Below are 25357 nucleotides of genomic sequence, written 5' to 3'. Positions count from 1 at the left end.
ATTTCTTTGGGCAACTTAGTGGAATCTTCTCATGCTTTGGCCTTTCTTTCTACAGCTTCCATAAATGAAACAAACGTCATGCATATATTGACCAAGTAAAATTTTTTTATTTAATTTTTTTTTATTACTACATGCAACTTTTAAATTAAAATGTTAACATCCTTTCAGCAAATCAAGAAAGAAGAAATGTATAAAAATCTAAATAAAAGGCATAAAAACAGAGAGCCAAGTTCCCAGCTGCTCTGTGATCATCAAGCAATAAAACCCAGAAACAGTAAAAGTCAACAAGATCACGTGTTAGATTTCTGTGCATAGCAGTGAATTTGATTAAAATGTTGCTTAGTCTACAAGTCAAATCCTTTTACATTACAGATGGGTGAAAGCAAAATCAAAGCGTATGTTTTGGCACAGTCATGACTTATTCTGTCAGTGGAGATCAACTGTCAGGGCTCCAGAGCCATGTTCTCTATGCCAACCTTCCGTCTCCGAAGCTGTTGAGGAAACAGAAATCAAACATTTTTCATGAGACACTGTTGTCATTATCACAATGCAGTAATCCTCAATGACATCAACTCATTTTCCGCTCATTTCATGGGATGAGAGTTCTCAGAGGGGACACTACAGGGCCTGGGCAGAAAAAAAGAAAACGGGAGATATTCATTCACTCATTTTCCATATCCCCCTCATCTTCCTTAGGCTAGGGGTTGAATACATCCTGCACAAGTAGCCACTCTAATCAAACAACAGGTGATATTCCAAACTCCCCCCCCCCCCCGTGTTTGGGTATGAACAAGAATCGCAACGGTCCATTAGTCTTATGTACACATGTTCATAAGACATTTTGTACTTTTTTTTTCTCTTTATACTATAAATCTATTAGGATTCATTCTAATGATTATTTTGAATTTTGGGTGACCAACTATTTGACGTCTTCCAAGATAATAATTCACACACCTGAGATAGTTAAAAAGTACGGCAAGGCAAATTTATTTATGTAGCACAATTCAACTGTGCTTCATATGCTGCCTTTCAAAGAGCACAAAAGAATTAAAAAAAATTCACAAAAGTAAAACAGAGAGAGGGAAAGTTATTAATCACAGTCTTCCAATTCAGTTAAATCAACTACACAAGAAAGGCTTAAGGTTTATATTAAAGAAACAAGAGTTGACGCTAGAGACAGAAAGCAAACCTGTTCCTGAAGACCTGAGATGTTCTGAAGCTTCATAACGTACCAGAGGATCTGAGATGTACTATGGCCCTAAACGGTTTAAAGCTTTTTCGGCCAACAGTATTTTAAAATCCAAATTTTTTATTGGACAGGAAGCCAGTGTAGAGATCTCAGGACTGGACTGATATGATCCACTTTTCTGGCCTTAGTGAGGACTCGAGGAACGGCGTTCTGAATCAGCTGCAACTGTCTGATCATCTTTTAGGCAGATCAGTAAATACACTGTCACTGAAAATGTGTCTACCAAAGACAAATGCATGGACCAGCTTTTCTAAATCACTGACACATTAGTCCTTTAATTTGTGAAATATTCTTCAGGTGATAGTGGGTATGAAGCTCACAGCAGTTATATGGAACCCTTGGATTGTCCCCAGCCCTCACAACACAATTCAATCTGCATGTTTCTCTGGTGTGTTTTTCAGCACCAAGTAATGAACCTGTTCCCCCTGAAATAATCTCTGAAGAATTGAAGCAGGTTCTGCTGGGATTGAATAAAACTCAACCCAAGCCACAAACTTGCACAACTCTAATTTTCAATGTAGTGAAGCAGTTAATCCTTCCAACCGAGGTCCAAATTTTCTTTTCAACATGGTGTTTCCAATATTTTGTCTAAGACCTGCATAATTTTGGTAACTGTGTGAAAGAACATCACAAAAAAGTGACTTTTGTACATTACTGATTAAAAAATTAACTTTTTTTTTTTTCAAACCAAAGTTGAGTATTTGATGCACTTCTAAATGAACATATTCTTTGTATATTTTCTATTTGTTAAATTAATTGTATCCTCTTATTTTCACATATACCAAACAAGTTTACAAAGCTTTCAATAATAGGGTTAAAATTGTAATATTATTGGTAATAGCTAGCCAGAAAAGCCAAATTTGAGGACAGCAAAGCCTGAGGAAAGTTCACGAATGCATTGAGGTGGCGACACTTGACTGCCACTCCTACTTGAGTATAGTATAACAAATTTTGAATTAACGTCTTATCATTTGCTGTTGTTGTGAGGTTATTAGTGTAAATATTTGGCAGAGCTGACTCCTCAGTCAAGTGCCAAAAGAAGAAAAAACAAGATGAAATTGTAAACCATGGATTATTTAGGACCTTATAATAAAAGAATGATTGATTTAAATGAAAGGGTAATGTTGTAATTTGTAGTTAGACAAAACATGTCAGTAAAGTTCTGGGTTACTGCCCCAGTGCTTGAAACCCAAACACAATACATGATACATACATGCTGTGTATGTAACGTAAAAAGCATTTAGACCAGAATGGAGGTTTAAAACTATAAGTAGGGATGCAAAAGTTAATCCATTGTGGAAATTTACTTATAAAAAGGGGCAAATCAAATTGTCTTGTGGGGTTGTTTGCTTCACTTGCAGATGACTTATGGATTTCAACGCGAAGAAAAGCACAATGCTGAACGACTGAATTTTAGAATTCAAAAGACCAGACATTGAGTGTTTTTTCTTCCTCTTCATCAATCTTAGCCTTAGCACCTCCACCTCACAGCTGCCCTGTTTTGTTTTTGTTTAAGTGTTTACCTTTTCATCATCACAGCAGCAGCAGCAGCAGCAGCGGATCAGGACAAGGATGACCAGCAGAAGAACCATCCCTGAGCACAACAGAAACAGCACAACAGTGTTAATGTAAAACTGTCTTCAGGAAGGACACCTTTGTCCATCTGCAGTGTGACTATTAGGGGTACAACGGTACAGGTAACCCACGGTACTGTCCGTACCTGTTTTTTTGGGCCACAGTTTCAGTTCAGTTTCCGTGTTTTGGGTGTAAAGATAACAACTTTTTTTCTCCCAAAATTATGTTTGTTTTGCTTGTCAGCAAAAACTGTAAACAAATTCCAGTATCATTGGTGTACTGAATAATATAACACTTTTCTTTCAAGTTAACAATTACAAACACAACACTTTCAAATGGCAAAATTAAAATTCTGACTTGGAGTTAAGAAATTCCGACATTCGTGTACAACTTGAAATTAGGCGCAGCTCACAAACGTGTCCCTCTAAATGCACGTTGCTATGAAAATTAGTCTGTATATATCTCCTCCATAACGTCAACGGCGTCCATAGATATATACACATAGATGCCGCATTCAGGCTTGTCAGGCATGTCAACACGGCCGCCATCTTGGGACGAGGTTTCTGACAGCAGTTTCTGTCAGAGCGGGTCCGATAGCTGTGCATCTGGCAAAATACTTACAGATGTTCCCGTGGATGAAACGAATAAACTTGGAATAACATTTCACAAGTAAGAAGTTGTGACTTGTGTTATGAACGTGTTGATGTATCTCTTAAGATAACATAAATGGAACTAGAAAACAAAATATATTTTTGTTAGTAAGACAGCAGTAATATGATGAAAGTGACATTGGCAATCAGCCACTGTATATAATTATGCTAAGTAGGCCATGTTATTCCTAAATGATCTATTGAATCAGTTTCATAGCACTAACATTAACGTTAACTGCTAACATAAGTTATGTACCTGAATTGACTGGACAGTCAACTCGTTTAAAGGAAGGAGTGAAACCATCACTTTTAATTTTCCCGACCATCTTTGCAAAGTTAGTGTCATGACAAATTCTCATATAATCTTAACATTTCACAAACACAACACAGTGCTCACTAAATGATAATAAAATACACTATTAGAAATTGTTCCTATTGAATGAACCCTTATATAAACCTTTAAAAACATCAGTGTCACCTCCCTGATGTTAAAATGCACAATTCTATTAACAGAGAAGACATACTGTTTTTTTATTTAAAGTTACTTTTAAGAATTTTAAGTTTATTTAAGAGTTATCCTTAAGCGCGCGTCGATGATATCATCCCAGTAGACGAGTGTGTAGAAAGCCCTCTTTAAGACCCCCGATAGCCGCCAACAACAACAACACAGCAGCTATGAGCTAACAGTACAATAGTGCGTCTTCATTCATTCATTCGTCTTAAAGTATTGGTGAAATAAAGACAGATAATGCCTTATTTAGAGGCTGTATTTGTTATTATATGGATATACGCGGATCTCAAGTAATCTATATCTTCCAAGGACGCCGATTTTCACCAAACTGTTCTCAATGAGTAGATAAACGTATGTCATACCAGAAATAAGGTCTAGGTTTAAAAATACCAGAGTTCCCCTTTAAATACCTGAAATCTTTGTCTAAATAATCATATTTATAATGGATGTATGATATAAATAAAAAAAAGTTCCCCCATCCCGATATGGCGGCCGCGTTGACGTATCGTTCCAATGGACAGCAGCATCAGAGGCGGAATCTACGTTTATATATCTATGGACGGTGTCGACGTGACGTCGTCATTGAGCATTCGAAGTTCTGCGTCGAGGGAACACGTTTCTCTGCAGTTCACCATGCCGCTAGGGAGGTGTGTTTGTGTGGTTTCATGAGTTATAGCCAATCCTTGCTTTTTCTTCCGGTCAGTGTTAACAAAAGTAAACAATGGCAACCGAGATGGAGCAGCTGTATTTGCAGTTGGAGCTCATCAATATTGAAGAACAAATGCTTATATTGCAAATGTTGAAGTGCAGGCGACAGAGAAGATGTTTGCGGAGGTGGTCTGTTCGACCACTAAAGTGGTCGAGGCTGGGATCAGGTGAATTTAGACCACTGGTTGTGAATTTACTGGTATTTACAACCTAGATGAACAAATGCACTTTTGATAATTTCGAAAGTCAACGAGCTTCTCTGCCGAATACAGCCATTAAGACCGGAAAAAGCAACTGCCGGAAATTTCGTTCTGAGCAGACCAATCACAGCCCTTACGGCCTGCATCTACGCGACGTGTAGTTACAATTTTTTGGAGGTGCAGGTCAGGCTACGGCGGAGGGGTCCACGTCGTCGAAGGAGAAGTATACACTACGCTTTAGACACTGTTAGCCCACCCGTTCACTCCGTTATATGGAGTTATCTAAATAGCTTCCGAAGGATGCCGACTTTCGCAAAACTGTTCTCGGTGAGTAGATAAACGTATTTCATGCCAGAAATAAGGTCTATGTTTAAAAATACTGGAGTTCCCCTTTAATACTCAATGTTACCGGTACTATAGCGTAATTTAAAGTTTCAAGTGATCTATTCCTGTTTATAAAATAAAAGCGCAAATTCTATCCTTATGGTTTTCTTTATAATAAAAGAAAAGGGTAGTTTTATTTTTGTGAAAATGACCAGAAGTGCATTACTTACTACGACTGGCTTGGGTAGCAAAAACTCTCAAATCAAACTCTTTTTCAGAAAGCCAAAGAAAATCAAGTGCTGTGACCACAGCTGCACAATGTGCCATTGAGTCTAGTCCAGCCCAAGCAGGTAGCTTACTGCCCTTCCCAGCCCAACCTGTCCTGTCCAGCTCAGCCCCACACAGCCCAGCCCTTCAAAGAGTGTTTCTGTTTTTATAGTTTTTATAGTTGTGTTTTAATTCAATGAAATTGTTCTATTCATTACCTTGAGGTTTACTTTTAGCTCAGTGTACAGAGTCGTTGAATGTACATTTGCAATGTAAAAACTTTTCTGAAAAAAAAAGCTGCTTATTCTGTTTCAGTCTTCTGTTTTATTCATTTAAATTTATTTCTAACTTTTATTTCATTTTATTTTATTTTAAGCTGGTTCACACATTTGATTAACAAATAAACAATGGTTCATTCCTTATATGTAGACATATTATTTTGTTTCATTTTAAGATGAGTTTAGTTAGCAAATATTTAAGTCAAACCTGAAGTCTTCCAGATAGTGAGGTATACAGTTTGTAAATAACACAATAGTATCGGATCGGTATCGGGTATCAACCAATATGCAAAACCCAGATATCGGAATCAAAAAAGCTAGATCGGTGCATCCCTAATAGAAACACCATTCCTCCATTGATATAATGTACTGTAGGAGCGAGTGGTACTGTACCAAGATGGCCGCCCTGAAGGCACGCCCCTCTAGTGAGCGGCAGCAGTCAGTGTGGCGTCTATGTATATATATCTATGCTGGCCATGCCTCTTTCTTTTCTTTTTTCCGAACGGTTCAAAATTATACCCGTGTACCGTTGCATCCCTAGTGACTATCATTCCAGTTGATGGTACTAAGATAAAATGTGAGACTACAACAGACAACTCTGTACGGTAAAAAGTGATGAGTAGGGTTACAGGATTTCTCAGTAGGTTGGGCGGAATGTTTAAATATACATTTTTTTCCTTTTGCATTTTCCTTCAGTGGAAAGAAATATTCTTATGAATATAGGTACTGATTATGTGTGTGACCGAAAGAAGGTTACAGTGGTACTTTCACTTACCAATGAAAATGAAGAAGACCGCAAAAGAAGCAATGTCCCAGTCAGACTGAAATAACTGCTTGGACCCCAGTCTGGAAACCACATCATTGAACTGATCCTCAAAGTTTTGCTGGATGTTTCTCTGATCCATTGTCCAATCTGCTCTCAGACACACACACATACAGTAGGTGATGAAACACTATAGTTTGACATCAACTAACCCCAAAGTGAAATCAAATGGAATGAGAAAGTGCGGCAACATGTCCCCTCATTCTGAAAGGGCAATACTTTCACTGAGTACAAATACATTTCACAGTTCATTCATGTAAAAGCAAGCCAAATTACGAAAAAACAAAAAAGATTAATAATAATTTTTTTAAAAGTCCAATTCATATTTTACAACTCTGTTTTATGATCATTTGAGCTCTACTTTTCATCTTCTGGGTGGGTAACAATAAAAATAATAAAATACCTTCTTCCTTATGGGAAAGGAACCTTTGTGCGGCAGACTGACTTTGTAGAATTTGGTCTTCCTTCTGCTGAAATGTTATATATAAGAAATCATATTAGTGACAAATATTTCAACACTGCAAGAGATTAGTTACATAATTTGGATTTTGCTCTTATGTGCATGATGCATAACAACAAACTAAAAGCTCATAATAAGAATAGAATATGAGTTTCAGCTTTGAAAACATTAGGATATCATTAGATGTATCTTAAGAAAGGAAGAGAGAAAAAGAGAGAAAAGCAGAATCCACATGATATTGCAACAGGGCTGGCATTTTGCATTAGCCAACATATACTTCACCTTATAAAGAAAAATTTAGTCTAAAAATTTCAAACGTATTACACAGAGCTTCATGTACTTGTAGAAACAGTATAAGACAGAGGCAGAGAAGCGGCTGCTTCAGTGTAAAGATATGGCTCTTCATATATGTGAGAAGAATGAGTGTTTTCTGCATAAATAAATAAATCAATAGGAAGAGACATTTTAAAACGGTCTGCCATCAATGTATTACAATAAGAGGATTGCATGACCATGCATTGGTGTTTTGCTTTTTAAAGGAGAATTTAAAGTGTTATTTCAGCCAGATTACCAGTAGCCAACTATCACAACACAAGCAGATATGCTTAGTTTGTTTATTTCGAAGAAATAATCTAAAATAATCAATAAGAAAATCAAATATAAAAATCAAATCTGAGAGATTAGTATCAGCAGTCTGATATGAGGATGTTAAAAATAGTTGCCTTATTTTCCTTTTTTTAATTGTAGGCTACAATGTTCGATCTTCTCCAGTTTATAATACATGTTTTTAAAGTCTTAAATTCCCTATCAAAGTCCACACGAAGGACATACCCTCACCCCTCCCATAAATTCAAATTAAACTCGTGCCAATATTAAAATCGAGCTTAAGATAGCTTTCATTAATCATGAAATATAGGTATTCTTTTTTTCACTTAAAACAACTGCAGTTTAGTTGTTACCATGTTCCTCGGTGTTGTTTATCACAGCTGGGATGATGTACAGCACAACATAACACGATGAAAATAGGCTTCTAATTAATGCAACAAGTTTATATTGCTTAAACATCTTTAAAGCCCAGCGCACTTACTGCTGTGTTGTCTAACAATCCGGTTAAATTACACGTAATTCACAAATACCTGCTCACTTGCCTACTGGAGAAATTGATCCCAAAACTGAGCACAGGCAGCGGCACACGAGACATTTTAACACAGCCGAGGAGTTAGTTCTGTAAATAGGCTTGTAGCCTCTTTCATTCGCACACAAGTTGACCAATAAATTCAATATTTCTGCGTGGCCAACAATACATTTCGAATGGTTTTGGTATAAACTATCATGTTTATTTTCAACGGGTGCCTACCTGGGTGTTTCCCTTCTTTTCCCTTCCGGGTGCGAAGTCTTACAAACTCACCTGTTTCTCTCTGACGCAGACGTTCTGCTCCACCTGCAGATTTCAAATCTAAACCGAACCGTTACAGCAGCAGGGTCTGGACAGACCCAGCTGACAATCAATTGGCAGATGTAAGGGACGTTTTTCTCCACCGAGTGTAAATAGAGATTGAAATGACAGTAAAGTGAATCTTGAGTTTTGAATGATGCAACTATATTTATGGAAAAGTGTGCTGAAAGTTACACAACTCCCCTTTACAACTCCCCATTATTTACAATGCCTAATATCCCTCTGCTTGTTGGCATGAAATGTAATTATTTCATATATATATATAGCATCAATTCACAACCAAAGTGAATTTGCATTTTATAGACAAGGCAGGAAAGTTAAATTGAAGTCGAATTACAAACAATTAATTTCGACACAAACCAAGTCATTTGATTGAATCTAATTTAATCTAATTCAATTCATTTTTTTTTAAAGTTATGTAGATAATAAAATCTAACTATCTAAAAGTAGTAATAATGATGATGATACCATACTCATTTTATCTTTATTATTAAGCTACGTTATATTATATTATATTATATTATATTATATTATATTATATTATATTATATTATATTATATTATATTATATTATATTATGTGATAATTCTATCGTAAGAGGGAAGTAGGTAGGCGGAGTGTTAGATCTCCCCTGACAGACAGCTTTAACTACCAATGAATACACCAATCTCCATTGTCGTCACATTTTTGGTTACGTGGAGACAGGAAGTGCACCTCCCCCGGTTTTCCGGGTTGAAATTCTTGCGTTGGCTGAGGTTGTTTTGGTTGTATGATGGCAGAAGACCCCTCACTGTCTCTCCGGGTCTCGGAGATTAAGGACCCCGCAGTTCTCTTCGAGCGTTACAATACAGAGGAGATCCGCCGGGTGGAACGCAAAGTCCGCGGGGAGATCGAGCAGAAAAAGGAGGAGCTGAGGCAGATGGTGGGTGAGCGGTACCGGGATCTGATCGACGCCGCCGACACCATCGGAGAGATGAGGCTGTGCTCAGAGAGTGTCGTCCAGTCCATCCAGGACATGCAGCAGTATTGCCACTTGCTGAAACATGGCAAAGCCAGTGTGGGCAGCTCAATACAAGAGGTGAGTCGTCACCGGTCTGCATTTGTTGTATGTACACCTGCACCAAACTCCGTGTCATCTTTGGAAAACTACATTTCTTTTAAAAATGCACAAATGCTTTTTTTTAAATATAATCTCTATTCTATTCACGACAGTAAATATGAATACTTAACATACAGAGTAATCTCAGTTTAGGGATCTCAGTTGTGCTCACTACATTGTCTTGTTGTGGGTGCAATGCAGAAGGCATTAGAGTACACATATTACTCTTGGGAATACTTATTATTCTCCTGTTTCTGGTGATGTGTCGTTCGCGAACGATTCGTTCATTATGAACTAATCTTTTATATGACTCGGGAGTAACGAGTCGTCTCAGTGAGTGATTCGTTCATTTTCATGCAGTACCCTCCCTCGCAACATTACAGGCGGCAGCTGCATAAGATCAGTCAGCAGGACAGGAAACAGAAATGATTTGTTCACGACTCAACTCCTCAGGTCCTCGGACAGGAAACAGAAATGATTTGTTCACGACTCAACTCCTCAGGTCCTCGGACAGGAAACAGAAATGATTCGTTGATGACTCAACTCCTCGGGTCCTCGTTCATTTGTCACTTGATAGTCGGCTCAGGCTGAAGAGCAGTAGGCACAACAGTTCGTTCACAAACGGAATCGCTCATACGGATCTTTCTTTCATTCATTTGTCATGTGACTGCTGCTCAGCTACGGTGCTGTGGACTGAGAAATGAAGGAGGAAATTATTTAATTTCATCCTCAGTCCCACTGTTTGCACCCTGGATATGAGCTAAGCTGTCTAAGTCTAAGGGACAGGGACATAACACACTGCAGTATGTTTTAATGTGTACTCATGTGTATTTCAGTGTGTCTAAAATGAGTGGCAGAGAGCAAATGTGATATAGGTTTTAATATGACCAGGGCCTTGATGCTCTCATGTGTCCAAGCACCCTGTATCATAGCTACGTGTGACGTCTTTAACAAATCGATACGTTTGAAAATCGGTCCAAAATTCAGCAAATAATTCGACTTTAAGAGTACGTCTTTCCTTCGTAAATTCATGCACCGCTGCCTCTGCTAGCCCTGTACCAAGATGGCAGCGCTTTAGGCACGCCCTTCCGATGCAGCGTCTATGATGTCGATGGCTTATGAGGGCAGAACCAAGATGGTGTTATGGAGGAATGAGTAGTCGGACTCGTCGTGGTCAGCCTCTTATGAGGAATTTATTGAACAGAACGTCACAGAGACATGTACATGTCAGCATGCACGGATATTCCCAATGACCTCAGTTGGTGACATCCTCTTACCTTTCTATATCATTCAATGTGTATGTGGCCCAAACCCAATGTCTGTTCTGCACCTGCTGTCTGAGAATGCTGCTACATCTTCGTCATTGTCTAGACAGCGTTCATTCTGACCTTAAACAACATCTGAGTCAGCACACAATATGTTGTTGAGCTGTGTCAAGGCTTTTTTCCTCCACAATGGCTGCCCTATTATAACAGGTTCATATCAGCCAGTGGTGTGTCTGCTTCAAATACAATATAAAATGACAGCTTCTGTCTCTCAGCAGGCAATATGTCTAACTATCAACTAATCACATAGCTGCTACTCCTTATTAGGGCACAGCCAACATGGTTGACCTGTTATAACAGGTTTATGCCAGCCACTCACAACACATGCACGCGGTAGCACGCACTTACTCACATTTTCCCACTATTCTGAATACATAAACTGTACTACTGGCGGCTGTAGCTCAGGAGGAGCTTTGGAAGGTCTGTGGTTCAACTCTGGCTTCCCCGGGCTACATGTCGAAGCGTCCTTGGGCAAGACACTGAACCCCACGTTGCCTCCCAGTGTATCACTGGGGTATGAATGTGTGTATGAATGATTAGAAAAGCACGTAGTTAAGTATCTTAAGACGTGCTGTATGAGTGTGTGTGAGTGGGGTGAATGCGGCATGCAGTGAAGCGCTTTGAGTGGTCAGTTAGACTAGAAAAGCGCTATACAAGTACAAGTCCATTTACCATCAACTGAGCCTAATGTGTCATAACAGGTTCAAGCCAGACACTGTGTTATGTGTCCTATACAGAAGAGGGCACAATATGGGTTCAAGTGACAGGGAGACCTTGGTCATATTACAATATGACTATAACATGACAGCCTCTGTCTCTTTGTGGGCAGTAGCTCCATTGGCACCCATCAAAATATCTTCAGAAATGTTCTAGTTTGTACTTACCATCCTTTTATCATTACTTGTCTGTATCATTGCCTAAAGCCCTTCTGTCCTCCAACATATGTGTCTATGTGTCCTGTTGCAGAGCCAGAAGCAGTGGCAGGAGAAGTTCTACACCATGGCCTCTCAGATTAAGCTCCTCTTGGAGATCCCAGAGCGCATCTGGAGCGCAATGGAGGCATCCCAGTACCTCCAAGCTACTCAGCTGTACCTGCTGTGCTGCCACCTGCACAGTCTTCTGCAGGTGGAGCCTGGCACGGGAGGACTCTACAGCCCGATCCTTGCCCGCTTCCCAATCCTGGTCCGACAGGTTGCTACCACTGGACTTTTTAGGTACTGGATGTTTTCTTACATAGAAAGTTAAAAGGACTAACTCTGTGCCTCAAAACTGAAAAAAATTGTGATTGGTCCTGTTTGCTCTAGACTCAACAAGATCCAGTGAAGGGAAGATAAGTACTTGGTTGATAAACAATTGGTCTTCCTGCAGGTCAACCATTCTGTTGGACAGCAAGTCTCTACTGCGGGGTCGGGCAGTGTCGGACCAAGCCATTGCTGAGGCCTTGGTTTCCACCATGCTGCTGGAGGACAGCTCACCACGCCAGGCCCTGGCTGACTTCTTGTTGGCCCGGAAAGCCTCAATCCATCAACGGCTGAACCAACCACAGCATGGTATTCTTCTATTTGTAACACATTTGAAGTCAGCGTGTACCATTATTAATTTTACATTCAAAAGACACAAAGCAAAGAAGGTTTTTGTAATGGGAAAAATCAGTAGGTCTTACTTATAGAATGATTTAAAAAAAATAAAAAAAAATAATGTAATATGAACTATCAGCAATATGTACCAGTTGATAAATGTGATGTTTTCCAGGCGCAGGGATTAAGGCTCAGGTTTGCAGCCTGGTAGAGCTGCTGGTCACCACTCTGTTCCAGGCCTATGCTGTCTTTTACCTTCCCCCAGAGGGAGACCTCAGGCCAGGGGAGGGAGCCCTGAGCTGTGGTATGCTCTTCTCCATGCTGGAGAATGTCACCTCTACCACCCCTGCAGGTAAACAGTGGAGACATCTGAATGTGAGGATATAATATATGATATGTATATATAAGACTGAGATATCTTTCAGAGTCTACAGTTTGAAAAAGTTTTAGCATTGCATTATTTCCTCAGCTAAAGGCAGAAAGGTGCTACAGGAGGAGACAAGTACTGGCAGCTGGCTCAAGTATCTGCCTAAATCCATCTCTGAGTTTCAGCCCACCCTTCGCACCCTGGCACAGCCAATCCAGCGAGAACAGCTACGGGACACCCTGCAACAGTGGATCAATACGTAAGGACACTGCTGATATTTTTCATGTTTGTGCCTGACAGTTCTCAACAAAGATATTTGGGCAAGTCCCAAAAGCCATAAAATAGAAATGGCAGTCCTTTGCTGGACTCTACTTGCCATGCATGATGAGGAAGCACATCAAGTCCTCATAAGTAAAAAGTTAGAAACAATAAATGATCTTTTTTGCCTTTGACTGAATCAAAATGGTTACTGATTGATTGTTATGCCAGTAGTTATTATCAGTCACTTTCTTTTTTGATTTAGCTGGAGTGGTTATGAAACTCAATACTTCCAAGTGTGGGAGACGGTATATTTAAGCAACTTTTTCCCAACTCAGTTCAAACTTGGTACTATTAAAAGGAGTAAATCTCGAGATTGAAGACAATAACTGCCTGTACTTTTTTTTTTGGAGAATATGGCTCTGTAGGTGGGATGGGAGAAGGCCAAGAATAGTTTTGTAAATGAGATTGAGCTCAGTGTTTGAGTTTATGGAAGTCTGTCCATTACAAGAGTATGACATTATTTTAAGTTAGTAGTGAACCTCAATCACACATGCTACACTGTATCCAGCGTATGTAGGCATTGTGATGAAGTAAACATATAAAGGTTGTATCTTATAGATTATAGCTTATAAAACTATAATCAATAACACCCTTTAATGCATCTGCAAATTTTATGCCAAACACCCAACTTTATGACACAAGGTGCTAGAGGTCTGCATGGAGTTTTCCGTGCAGCAAGCTGTGGAAAGGCATCTTGGACAGCAACAGTTTTGTAAATAATTCCTCGCTGCCTTTAGGCTAGACTTTTGCTGTAGAAATCATGAACGTAAACAGCACTGCACTCTACTTCTCAGCATCCTATGGTTCCTGGTGTCTCTCACTGTTCTCTGACTGCTCTGACTCTAACAGTGGCTTCTGCCGTTTTACACTGATTGACTGAAAAAGGCTGTTGAAAGGGCTCAATACAAAGTCTACAACTCTGTTACTGGATTAGTCCTTTAATTTCAAAGAGCCACTCATCTGAGGACTTATAGCATGCACTGTTAGCGACTGGTCAGAGAAAGCTGACAAACTCCTCAAAAACTGCATGGTCTAGGATTATAAAACTAATAGATGAAATCTTTCTCACGTGACTTTGTTGTGGTGCAGTAATCTAATCAGAGAGGATGTGTCATTGGTCAGGATGATGGTGGCCTGACAGTTGTATTGAAACAGTGCTGTGGAAATGTACTTTTAATTTGATGTTTTTTTTTTTTTTTTATTTCAAGTTAAACAAATTTATGATGTGGTCTAGCAGTGATTTTTGATAATTGGTTAATTGGTTTCTTTCCATTGTCTTCTTTTTTTTTTTTTTTTTTCAGCTGTAAGCAGGACATATGTCATGGTGTAGGCAGCCTTTTGGTCTATGTAAAAAGCCTGAAGGGGCTAGCAGCCATTAGAGATGCTGTGTGGGACCTGCTGTCCACAGACTCTATCAGTCAGCACTGGAGAACTGTGTGTCAGCGGTTGCTGGAGCGCCCCCTGGCTGTTTGGGATGACTTCCTGCAGCCGCTCTTCCTTCAGCGCCTGCAGGTTGGTGTTTGTCCAGCTTCAAGAATATCAGAGCAGTCAATGGTTTTTAGTAGGTGAACTATGAGTGAGTGAATGAATGAAGGCTTTATTTGGAACACGTGAGAATGATACAAAAAGAGGAAGGGGGGGGGGACAACAATAATAGAAAAAAGAACAAAAAAACATTAAAAATAATTGCAAACAACTGAAACCATATTAACATCGGCATCGGCTTATTTAACCCTACCCCTTCTCCACTTCGTAATTAATTTACGATGAGTTTACTTTCCTCTGTATCCCCATCACAAACACAACAAACTAAACATATTTCCCTGCGCTTACAATAGAAAAAAAATAAACAATATGTGAGGTAACTAAATAGCTGCTTGAATTTTTTATGTTGCGTTCAGGCAACCTTTAACACTCAAAGAGCCCTTTGGACCCGGTTTCCACGGAAAAGAAACACTGGTATGAATGATCTAAAATGAAGATATTGGTTTTTTTTACGTTTTGTATAAACAACTATAGTGTGTCCATGAAGTGCTACAGAGAAAATTAAATTTTATTTATGTAATGAACACATTTTGAACTCTTTAAAAAAAAAAAACAAAAAAAAAACCGCAGAGTTGAAGCTCTCGATAATGCATAGCATTTTGGCGAGTGTGATGCATATTTTGAGCAATGAAAAATAAAGTTTATTTTAATATTTCAAGATCACAATAATCTTTTAGAATTAGAATTTTAAAAAAAAACAACAACGAACTAATGACAAATAAAAGACACTTCAATTGGATACTTTTTCATTTCTTTTCCCAAGCCACACTGCTGACAGCTTAAGGATGAAAGAGCCGCGGGTTGCTGACCCCTGGTCTAAACACTCTATGTTTTCAATTTTACACATTGTGGTATTCCAATGGTTCCTTCCTTTCATTCTCCAAGGCCATCACCAAAGAAGAAACTGAAGCCATTTCAACAAGCTCTGTCGAGCTCCTCACATCAGCTGTGAGAGATCTGGAGGGCCAGACTATACCCTCTTCTTCAGGTACCAACCCCGGCTCCACCCGCGGTGCCCAGTATGAGGTAGATGTGGCCTCCTTTGTGTGGACAGAGTCCCCAGGAGACTTGTTGAGCGATGCAGGTTGGGTCAGCATCACTCAGCGGGGGAACCAGCAGCAGAGGAGTGGCCTGGCCATGAAAACACAGGCTCTGACACCTTGTGTTCAGAACTTCTGCTTCTCCTTGGATGCAAAGCTGAAGATCAGGCTTGATGACCTCCAGCACTACCTACCCTCCCAAGACACAGGTACGTCCAATTTGCAATACTTAAAAGACTTGACTAAATTATTCAGACAAAACTTTGTATGGAACTTTACTAAAGATACACCAACACAAGCAAGTCTAACCCTCAGCTCAGATTGGTTCACGTAGTTTCGAGACTGTCTGCAAGTAGAAGCAATACCCTACAAGTGGTACCCATGTGCTTCAAAAGCTATGCAGACAGTTGCACAACAGACATAGAGTTAAATGTCATGGCAACCTGCCATGACTACAAGTGGAGAGTATTTTTTAGATGTGGTGCTTGAGGAAAAGGTTAACCAGAAACAATTCACTCGATGAAACTGTGATGAAAAAGTTCCAGTGACTACTCAAGCACACAACATGACAATCAATAAAAATGATCTGACAGTTCGTCCTTAGCAAAAGTGCTTCACAGTTGAAATTTTGGGGCTGGGAAATTATTGGATGGATCCCATTAAATTAATATATAAATTTTTGAATACTGATAAATGTTCATATTTCATGCTGTTCTTGGCAGGATCTGACTCCATAACAGTTTTCTCCTCTGGACTCTCTGATGCCCCTTCAACGTCCTCATTTAACCGCTTCACAGACTGTCTGGCAGTGGAGGATGCTTTACGTGAAGGCTGCATGACCTGTGTACGCAACATCTTGTCATCCATCCGCTCCAAACTGGCTGCAGCCTCGCCAGACTCCACGCCCACCCACCTCTGTTCTGTCCTATTCATGGCCAGGTTGTGCCAGTCTGTGGGTGAACTCTGCCCCAACCTGAAGCATTGCATCCTGGGAAAGCAGAGCGGATCTGAAACCACTGTGAAAGGGACGCCCCGGCAAGGCAAGAAGCTGGTAAAATCCAGGGCCGCTGCTGAGGTCAGCCCTGCACAGGCGAAGTGGGCAGGCCTGAAGGAGGAGCTTCTTGTCTGCAGTATGGAGGCTTACCGCATATGGAGCTCCGCCTTGGCCAAAGTCAGACCCTATCAGAGCTGTAGATGTATAACTATGAAATTTTCATTTGCTGTAATGCGACAGGTGTTTTGTTTTCAGGAGCATAGAAATCTGCACAAAAGCAGGATGGCATGTAGTGATTTTTTTTTTTTTTAAATTTAACAGTAGAACAAAATGATTACAAAAAAAAATTATTCGATAAACTGACAGTATATGCTTTTGAGCACCTCACTGCGATTATGGTGATTGAAAAATGAGACCATTTCTATTCACCAAGAATTATCTTTGCGCAGAGATGGGGACTATTAACTTCATCCATAGAGATGTATTCTCTTATTCACATTCTCAAATTGCTGCTGAAGACAGCAGAATATGATTAAAGTGATTTATTATCGTTATTAATTATAAGGGAATTGAGCTAAAATATAATGCTATACAAATGATAATGTTGATTAGTCTGCTGATGTGAAAACTAGTGACTGTTTTACTAACATTGTAGCCTTTTAAGCTTTTTAAGGTAATCTGTTGTTTACAGTTTGTTCTACTGAGCCCAGGGGACCAAAAATATCACTACAGCTTTAAATCTTTTTGGAATTTAAACATCTGATTGCTTACATTGTGCTGTGTTAGGTGCTGCTGGATAAGTTTGGCACAGCACTCCATGCAGAGTCTGCCGGTGCCATCCTTTCAACTGTAACAAACTGGGAAGATCTGGAGATCCAAGAAGAGACAGAGTCAGGCAGTAGTGTCACATCCAAAATCCGTCTTCCTGCACAGGTAAGCCACTTAGATCAGCTGATAAACACATGCGGGAATGACAGTAACTGCTGATTCCATAATCAGGTCTGATGCAAACACATTTTGTCTTTTGTCCCTTTATCAGCCATCTTGGTTTGTGCAGTCTCTACTGTTCCAGCTATGTGTTGAGGTGAATAGGGTGGGGGGTCACGCACTTCCTCGCCCCACCCTACAGGAGCTACTGCAGGCCTGTCTTGATCAGGCTCTGCAGCACTACCACAGCCTCACAGAGCAGCCCCCCAACAGGGTAAGTGACATGTAAATATGATGTTGCAGACAGGTTAGGGAACACCAAAATGATTTTGCCCCAAATAATTACATTTATATATAAATTACTTGGTTTACATTACACATGTAGGTCTTTTTGACTTTTACAACAGCCATTGCTGGCTCAGAGGCATATCGTAGAAGGTGGAAAAAAAATCATAAGACAGGAAGAAGGACAAAGGAGTGGGTGGAGGAATTAATTTAATCCTTACTGTAAGCTTCATGAATTTCTCTGCTTTCTCCTGCCCAACTATTAGGAGGGTGTATTCCCCATGACTCAGAACAGAGCCTTGCAGCTGCTATTTGACCTCCGATACCTCAACACCACATTGAGCAGCAAATTTGAGGAGGGAAAGAGCTCCCGCTCCCACCAAGACCCCAGGTAGGAACTCATACAAAGACTTGTAACAAGCAACTATGATGAAACGCAGTCAAGGTTGGAGGCCTAATGGGCAGAGTGGAAACATGCTCCATACAGAGTTTTTTTTTCTCTAATTTACTTTTATGCCTGCTGACCATGATGTGAAGACATTGTGTCAGGGTGGTGCCTTCAAATTTCTTGTTCTAACAGTAAGTGCTCCCTCTCCTCATTCATTCTCCGGCTCAGTCAACCACCACTGTATGTGCTGCAGTCTCTCCCCCACTAAACTGTGCATTAATGGTTTTATTTGAATCAAATATTGGATGACTAAGACATAAATGACATGTTGGAATTTCCAGTTGGAAAGTTGATTCATGGTATTTAAAGGTCAGAACTAGGGATGGGCGATATATATCGTTTACGATAAAACCGTCATTGTTGTTTTTACAATTTGTTTTACGATGTGCAAATTTACATTATCGATTATGCAAATGACTACATTAAAACAATTGAAAACACATTCAAAAACCCAACACATTCACTGAGCAAGAGTTGGGTAACTTGCGTGCAGTAGCACAGCGCAGCATGCCTAGGTGGTCACATGATCTCTAACTGGCATGTTTCCGGCAGGTTAGCGTGCCTCTAAACATAAACATTTGAAAGACAACATGGACACACCCCCCGCGGATGCTGCAGCTTCAGAAGATTTAATTCCAAGATGTGGATCGACTTCAGTTGCATAGAAGTAATTTGGCTTTGTTACCCAATAATGTTACCCAAAAGACAGTAATCTGCAAAGTTGTTTAAAACCTGTTGCCGTTAAAAGCAGCTCGACAACCAACCTGTTTCACCACTTGCAGAATAACCACACAAAGGAATACCAAGAATGTCAAAAGCTAGCTGCCAAAGAAAAACCTAATGCGGCGAAGGTAACGTTACCTGCTGCACAACACAGCCAACAAATGTTAGCAGACTCATTCAACAGAAAACTGCCTTGCAACTGATGGTGAGACGTAACAAATGCAATCACCAATTATATAGCAAAAGAAATGGTACCGATTCAGGTGGTGGAGAGAGAAGGCTTTAAACAACTTGTGAATACGCTGGACCTGAGATATAACTGGTCGGAATATTTCAGCAAAACTGCTTTGCCCAACTCAGGCTGTTAAAAACACACATTTAAAAGAATATGGTCTAATTATCGTTATCATCAAAATCCCCCAAAATATCAAGATATTATTTTTTGTCCCATACCCCGAGTCAGAACTCAATATCAGGTGTAACATTTACCTGGCAGCATTTACAAGGTTTGGAAAAGATGGTGCAGACAGATGAAAAGAGTAACATGCTAAGAATTTGAGGTTTCTCAGAGGGTTGTGTGCTCTTTATAGATGTGTGTATTGTTGTGTTTCAGTTTGACTTAATAATCAGTTTAGTTTATTACCTTTGACTGGATTGCAGACATCAGCACCACACAGGGGAATAAGAATAAGCTTCCAGCTGTCTTAAAGGGGAACTCCGGTATTTTTAAACCTCAATCTTATTTCTGGCATGAAATACATTTATCTACTCACCGAGAACAGTTTGGCGAAAGTCGACGTCCTTCGGAAGCTATTTAGATAACTCACGATTCATATAATGGAGTGAACGGGGCTTAGACGATGCAGCCTCTAAATAAGGCATTATCTGTCTTTATTTCACCAATACTTTAAGAAGAATGAATGAATGAACGTGAACTATAGCTCTGTTAGCTCATAGCTGCTGTTATGTGGCTACTTGCGGCTATAGGAGAGCTAACGGTGGGATTTCTACACAGGCACTCTACTAGGACGACTTCATCAACACGCCCCCCTGGAGCACAGTTTATTCACTCTGTGCTCTGTGACAGTCTGCCAGCTTCACACAGAGTTTGGCAGGATATTTATCAAATTTTGACAACGTGAACGACAACTTTGAGTAAGATGGACGTTCTTACCGGAGTGAATGAGCTGTGCTGCAGCCATGCGTGTCGATGAAGTGGTCCCAGTAGAGTGCCTGTGTAGAATTCCCTCCGTTAGCTCTCCTATAGCTGCAAGTAGCCACATAACAGCAGCTATGAGCTAACAGAGCTATAGTACACGTTCATTCATTCATTCTTCTTAAAGTATTGGTGAAATAAAGACAGATGATGCCTTATTTAGAAGTTGCATCGTCTAAGTCCCGTTCACTCCGTTATATGGATCGCGAGTTATCTAAATAGCTTCTGAAGGACGCCGACTTTCGCCAAACTGTTCTCGATGAGTAGATAAATGTATTTCATGCATAAGAAATAAGCATTTCATGCAGAAATAAGTTCTAGGTTTAAAAATACCAGAGTTCCCCTTTAACTACAAGTTTAAAAAATATATATTTATGAAGAATATATAAATCTCATCTCTTTTTGTCCACAAATTGTTGATGTTGGTTTCGGGTCTGAATGTTGATTATTAGTATTATTGTTATTATTATTATTGAATTCCTTTTCATTTTTCATGATGTCAAGTCAGTGCAATTTCTCATCAAGTAAAACAAATATTTTGCTTATGTGTGTTACATGGTGATGTAGATATGTAACAGAGGAAAAGCTTGGATTTCCTCCTAGGAATTTCAGGCTGTTAAAGAGCAGTTTTTTCCTTTGGTTTTGGCATTGTAACATTGTGCTGTGCATCTTCTAGATTCCACAAGATCTGTGATTGGTTGGAGAGTTTCATTGACCCCTTTGACCTGGATGTGTTCACACCTACTCTGAACAGCAACCTCAACCGCCTCTCCCAAAGGACCTTGGTATTTGCAGCCACCAAAGCACGATGACACATGCATGAAATAAAGGATATTCACACTGTGAATGTACTTTGATGAATGTGGAAGAACCTAGATGAGTTTAATTTTCAGTTCACATTAAACAAATGGCTACAACAATCTGAGGATACTGTTCAGATATAACAGTTATCACAATACACAAGGCTGCTCAGTTTTCTGATATTCCTAATTGGTTTTAGGTGCTGCTTGGGCTGCTGACAGGTTCAGAGAAGCAGTTTGCCTCTCGGGGCAGCACTGTAAGCTCCCAAGAGCCTCACAACATCCTGCCACTGGCCAGCAGCCAGATCAGGTCAGAGGTTAACATGAGTTAATAAAGCTACTTTGTGCATCATTAAATGATAGGTGTGGATACCAATATTAATTCAAATTCAAAAGTAACATTTGTTGACAACATTTTTGTAAATGTCTAAATGAGACGAAAACACCTACATTGACTTTTCTGTCCTCCACAGGTTCGGGCTGTTGCCTTTCAGCATGTCAAATGCACGGAAATCCAAGTCAGCCTCCCGGAGTTCCGATCCCACTCAGAAGTTGGTCAGTAACAATTCTGGAACAACCGATTTATGATCTTATATCTTTGTTATACTGTTTGGTTCCACCTGGGGTAAATGTTGTCTGTTACATCCTTCACCCTCCCAGCATTACTGAGTACAAGATACCAAGGCAAGTTTTTTTTGTTTGTTTGTTTTTTTTTTTGTTTTTTTTTTTCCTTTCCATTAGTGTGGGTTTATATTTGTGTTTTTGTTTGGATTGTTGCTAGAGTTTTGGTTTGCCTAAGATGCATTTGTGGTTTGGGAGCGCTTCATTAAGTTCCATCCTTTTTCTATCCCCGCTTAATCCATCGCCAGTCCATCACAGGGCCACACAGAGACAAACAACCACACACGTGCTCACACTCACTCCTAAGGACAATTTTAGAGACACCAATTGACCTAACATGCATATTTTTGGACGGTGGGAGGAAGTCAGGGTACCCGGAGAGAACCCATGCATACACGGGGAGAACATGCAAACTCACAGAAAGGCGCTTCATTCAAGTTATTTTTCTTTTTTTATATAATGACTGATTGTTTGTATTGGAAAGCGCAGAATGTTTGCTTTTTTTATTGTTAAAACCCTCCCATTCTCTGCTCTGGCTCATGAATGAGCTTCCAAACAGAAGCAGTAGCACAGCAGCAAAAAGTCTGGGGCAATCTTAACACTATCAGTGAACCAGTCGCACAATTGGATACGCAAAGTCTAAAGAATTATCTCGGCTGTGAAAACAGATAAAATCCATTTGACTCTAACTGAGTGACTCTGGGTAAGACCACAGACATATATTAAACATACAGTAAAGATAAACATACAGTGTTTCCAAAATTGTCAAACTGCTCAGTGATGGCTTATGGACAGTGGAATAATCCAGGTTTCCTGTGAGTTATTTACTCAGGTGACCTCAAATAACGTTTGCTGTGACAAAATGAAATAGAATTTTCCTAAGCTTAAACATTATGACCACCTGTTTAATTGGCTGTTTTTCCTTCATGTGCTGCCAGAATGTAGTCAAAACGTAGTCCATTTCTCAGAGAGAAGAGGCCCTTGAGAAACAATTTACAGTTGATTATTACATGACATGTTAATCAACCATCAATGCTATTTGATCAATGCTATTTGTTTCATATGAGAGTGGTCATGATGTTTTGACTCATCACACATAATATTAACAATGGAAATAGTAAAAATGAAAGTAGTCCCTTGTTTTGCAGCTGCTTTAGGTTTAAATTTATTTTTTTCTTTGACATAATGCAAAGAGTCTTCTCTAAACACAATGTTTATACTATTGTAGTAGCCTTTTTTGTCTCCTTTATCATAAACTTCATACAATGTTTAGCTTAAAAGAGAGCTTAGTATTTGTTTGGAGCACCAGAGCCAGAACCTGCCCAGCTCTGATCCAGGACACCCATGTCTCATATCACTGACAGACTTGTACCTGGATACCACTGTTTATCACGGTAGAATGATTTCCCCAAAAATTACTGCTTGTCAGTTTCAATTCCAGTTTCCAGTTTCATATTACATCAAAACCACAGTGCAGCATCTGTGCCTGTGAGAGGAACAAGCACCCCAGCACAACCTCTACCAAGCACTAGAGCTCTATGGTAGATCTACGGTACGTCGCCCTGACCCAGGACTATTGTTTTACAATAAATTGGATTAGTATTAGCTTTGTTTCTGTATAGCAGCATTATATTTAGTCAAATCTGATTTAAATCCCAGAAGTTACCACTTAGACATATTGTACCCATTTTTAATAAGATAGGAATCAGTAATTATAATGATAATACCAGAAAAATAGGAAATGGACATAACAAATTATTCTGATCACAAAGATCTTTTCTATGAAATAAAAACAATGATGATAAGCCAATTAATTCTCCAGTAGTTGCAGATGGCCATTCAGGATTGTTACTGTGAGTATGACAGACCTGGATCAGGGCTTGATCAGTATGCTTCAATGAACACTGGTGTTAATGTTACAAACAAACAAGAAAAATCAATGACTTGGATGTTTTCCCCTTCCTCTACCAGGCTCCTCAGTCCTCTGCAACAGTTAATGATGACAGCTTCAGGCCAGGCAGCCTCTTCAGACAACTTGCTGATCAGGATGAAGACACAGCATCTTCTTCCCTATTCAAACTCAGTTGGCTGTCTGGCATGGCCAAATAATCTTTATTGCTTTTTTATTTACTTTTGCATAGACTTTGCAAAATCACTGTATATTAAATATAATTTCTTCTTTTGAAAAATGCTTTTTGTGTTTTTTCATTCACGTTACAAGATCCATTTATGTATCTGAAAGTAAGCATATAGTAAGAAAGGTTTGCAGTCATTCACTTATGCTACGTACTTCAATTGTACCAAGCACTGTTATTACTTGCAATTATGCAACAAATTATATATTTATTTCTTAGACTGCATTGACAAGCAAGAGCAGAACAGTAATAGACCTGCCTCCTTACTCGACTCCTGGTGTAAGACAAGGACAAGTATATTAACAGAACTATTTTTGTTCCACACACTTAATTATTTAAAAACTTGAGTGAGGATAACAATACTTGTGGGTTGTACCACTATCTTAATAGTATGAATGCAGGGTTTTGTTTTTTTGTTGTTTGTGAGGTGGCAGAGTAGTTTCAATTCAAAAACATTTGAAACGCCTCTAGCCACTTGGATCTACAAAATGGTGTAAGTTGGAGTATGAACATGGTGCAAAAAAAATGGTAAACCAGGTAACTCAGGTTTTTAATTAAATTCAATTTTATTTATATGGTGCCAAATTACAACAAATGTCATCTCAAGGCACTTCAAAGATACAATCCAATTCAAGGATCATGATCAAATCAAATTCAATCCACTTCTAATTCCACACTAGAAAAACCCGTTCCTGCAAAACAGCAGTGAGAATGCTTATGAGCTGAATGGGGACAGCTGACCAAGCTGAAAATAGTGAAAATTAAGCAGAAGTCAAGTGAGTAATAGTTAAAATGGCTGCAGTGTAATGTGTAGCAGAGTAGTAGAAGAGAGATGCCCTCACATTTATAGTAATGTGTGTAAGCAGGATTAACAAGCTCACTCCCAGCAGAAAGAGCAGAAAATGTCTGAAGTAATACTATGACCTCACATGAGAAAACTATAAGAGCGAGGAAAATAATTTGAAGACCGTTAGCACCAGTAGGGTTAGAGGAACGTGGTAATGTAGTTTTTATTTCAATGGAGTAAAAAATATTGAAACGGTAGCGGGTTGAACACAGTTGAACCTGTCTCTGGTGTCAAACTAAAATTTCCATTAGAGTTAGTGAGAGTAAGGTTTATAAAGATTATAAAATGATATAGTTATACTATGAGAAAAGCTGCAAGAATAAGAGTTTCTGTGATGTGGGGAGGCCTCCTCCTGTCTTTTATTTCTCATAATACTATGTAGCAAGCAAAATTGTTTTGACTGTCTGAACTCGTTTTCCCATAACATTAAATGGCTAGTAATGCCTTTTCCCATAACATTGAATGTCCCTTTCCCATAACATTGTGTGGCCAGCAAACATAAACAATATAAATAGCAATAGTACCATTTTGTTAGTCAGACAACTCTGAACCAGCTTCCTGACAGGTTGTGCAGACTTATCTCTTA

General features: G+C 39.4%; 2 protein-coding genes across 5 annotated transcripts; one reads left to right on the top strand and one right to left on the bottom strand.

Annotated features, from left to right (window-relative positions):
- Positions 1-119: 119 nt before the first annotated feature.
- On the bottom strand, positions 120-24943 carry smim22 (small integral membrane protein 22). 3 transcript variants are annotated; one of them, XM_072369744.1, is made up of 4 exons: positions 24940-24943; positions 6538-6678; positions 2773-2843; positions 120-491 (listed from the first exon to the last, which is right to left on the bottom strand). In XM_072369744.1, exons 2-4 carry the CDS (start codon positions 6665-6667, stop codon positions 444-446), a joined length of 249 nt encoding a protein of 82 aa, XP_072225845.1. In that variant the 5' UTR covers positions 6668-6678; positions 24940-24943; the 3' UTR covers positions 120-443. The 3 variants fall into 3 exon arrangements, with proteins under 3 accessions (XP_072225845.1, XP_072225846.1, XP_072225847.1); XM_072369745.1 differs by lacking the exon at positions 24940-24943 and adding an exon at positions 8133-8154 and having other exon boundaries at positions 6538-6675; XM_072369746.1 differs by lacking the exon at positions 24940-24943 and adding an exon at positions 6989-7031 and having other exon boundaries at positions 6538-6675.
- cog1 (component of oligomeric golgi complex 1) lies at positions 9205-23978 on the top strand. Of its 2 annotated transcripts, none has more exons than XM_072369742.1 (15): positions 9205-9579; positions 11892-12139; positions 12294-12475; positions 12678-12854; positions 12972-13128; positions 14492-14702; positions 15621-15984; positions 16498-16946; positions 17556-17702; positions 17809-17970; positions 18248-18372; positions 21045-21153; positions 21369-21478; positions 21642-21723; positions 23761-23978. In XM_072369742.1, the coding sequence occupies exons 1-15, from the start codon at positions 9271-9273 to the stop codon at positions 23896-23898; spliced, it is 2970 nt and encodes a 989-aa protein (XP_072225843.1). In that variant the 5' UTR covers positions 9205-9270; the 3' UTR covers positions 23899-23978. The 2 variants fall into 2 exon arrangements, with proteins under 2 accessions (XP_072225843.1, XP_072225844.1); XM_072369743.1 differs by lacking the exon at positions 23761-23978 and adding an exon at positions 21829-23719.
- Positions 24944-25357: the final 414 nt, after the last annotated feature.

The sequence above is a fragment of the Leuresthes tenuis genome, unplaced genomic scaffold (genome assembly GCF_036924035.1).
Source record: "Leuresthes tenuis unplaced genomic scaffold, fLeuTen1.0.hap1 SCAF_17, whole genome shotgun sequence".
NCBI classification, from domain to species: domain Eukaryota; kingdom Metazoa; phylum Chordata; class Actinopteri; order Atheriniformes; family Atherinopsidae; genus Leuresthes; species Leuresthes tenuis.
The sequence above is the reverse complement of the archived record's forward strand: the minus strand, read 5'-3'. Positions and strand labels throughout refer to the sequence as shown.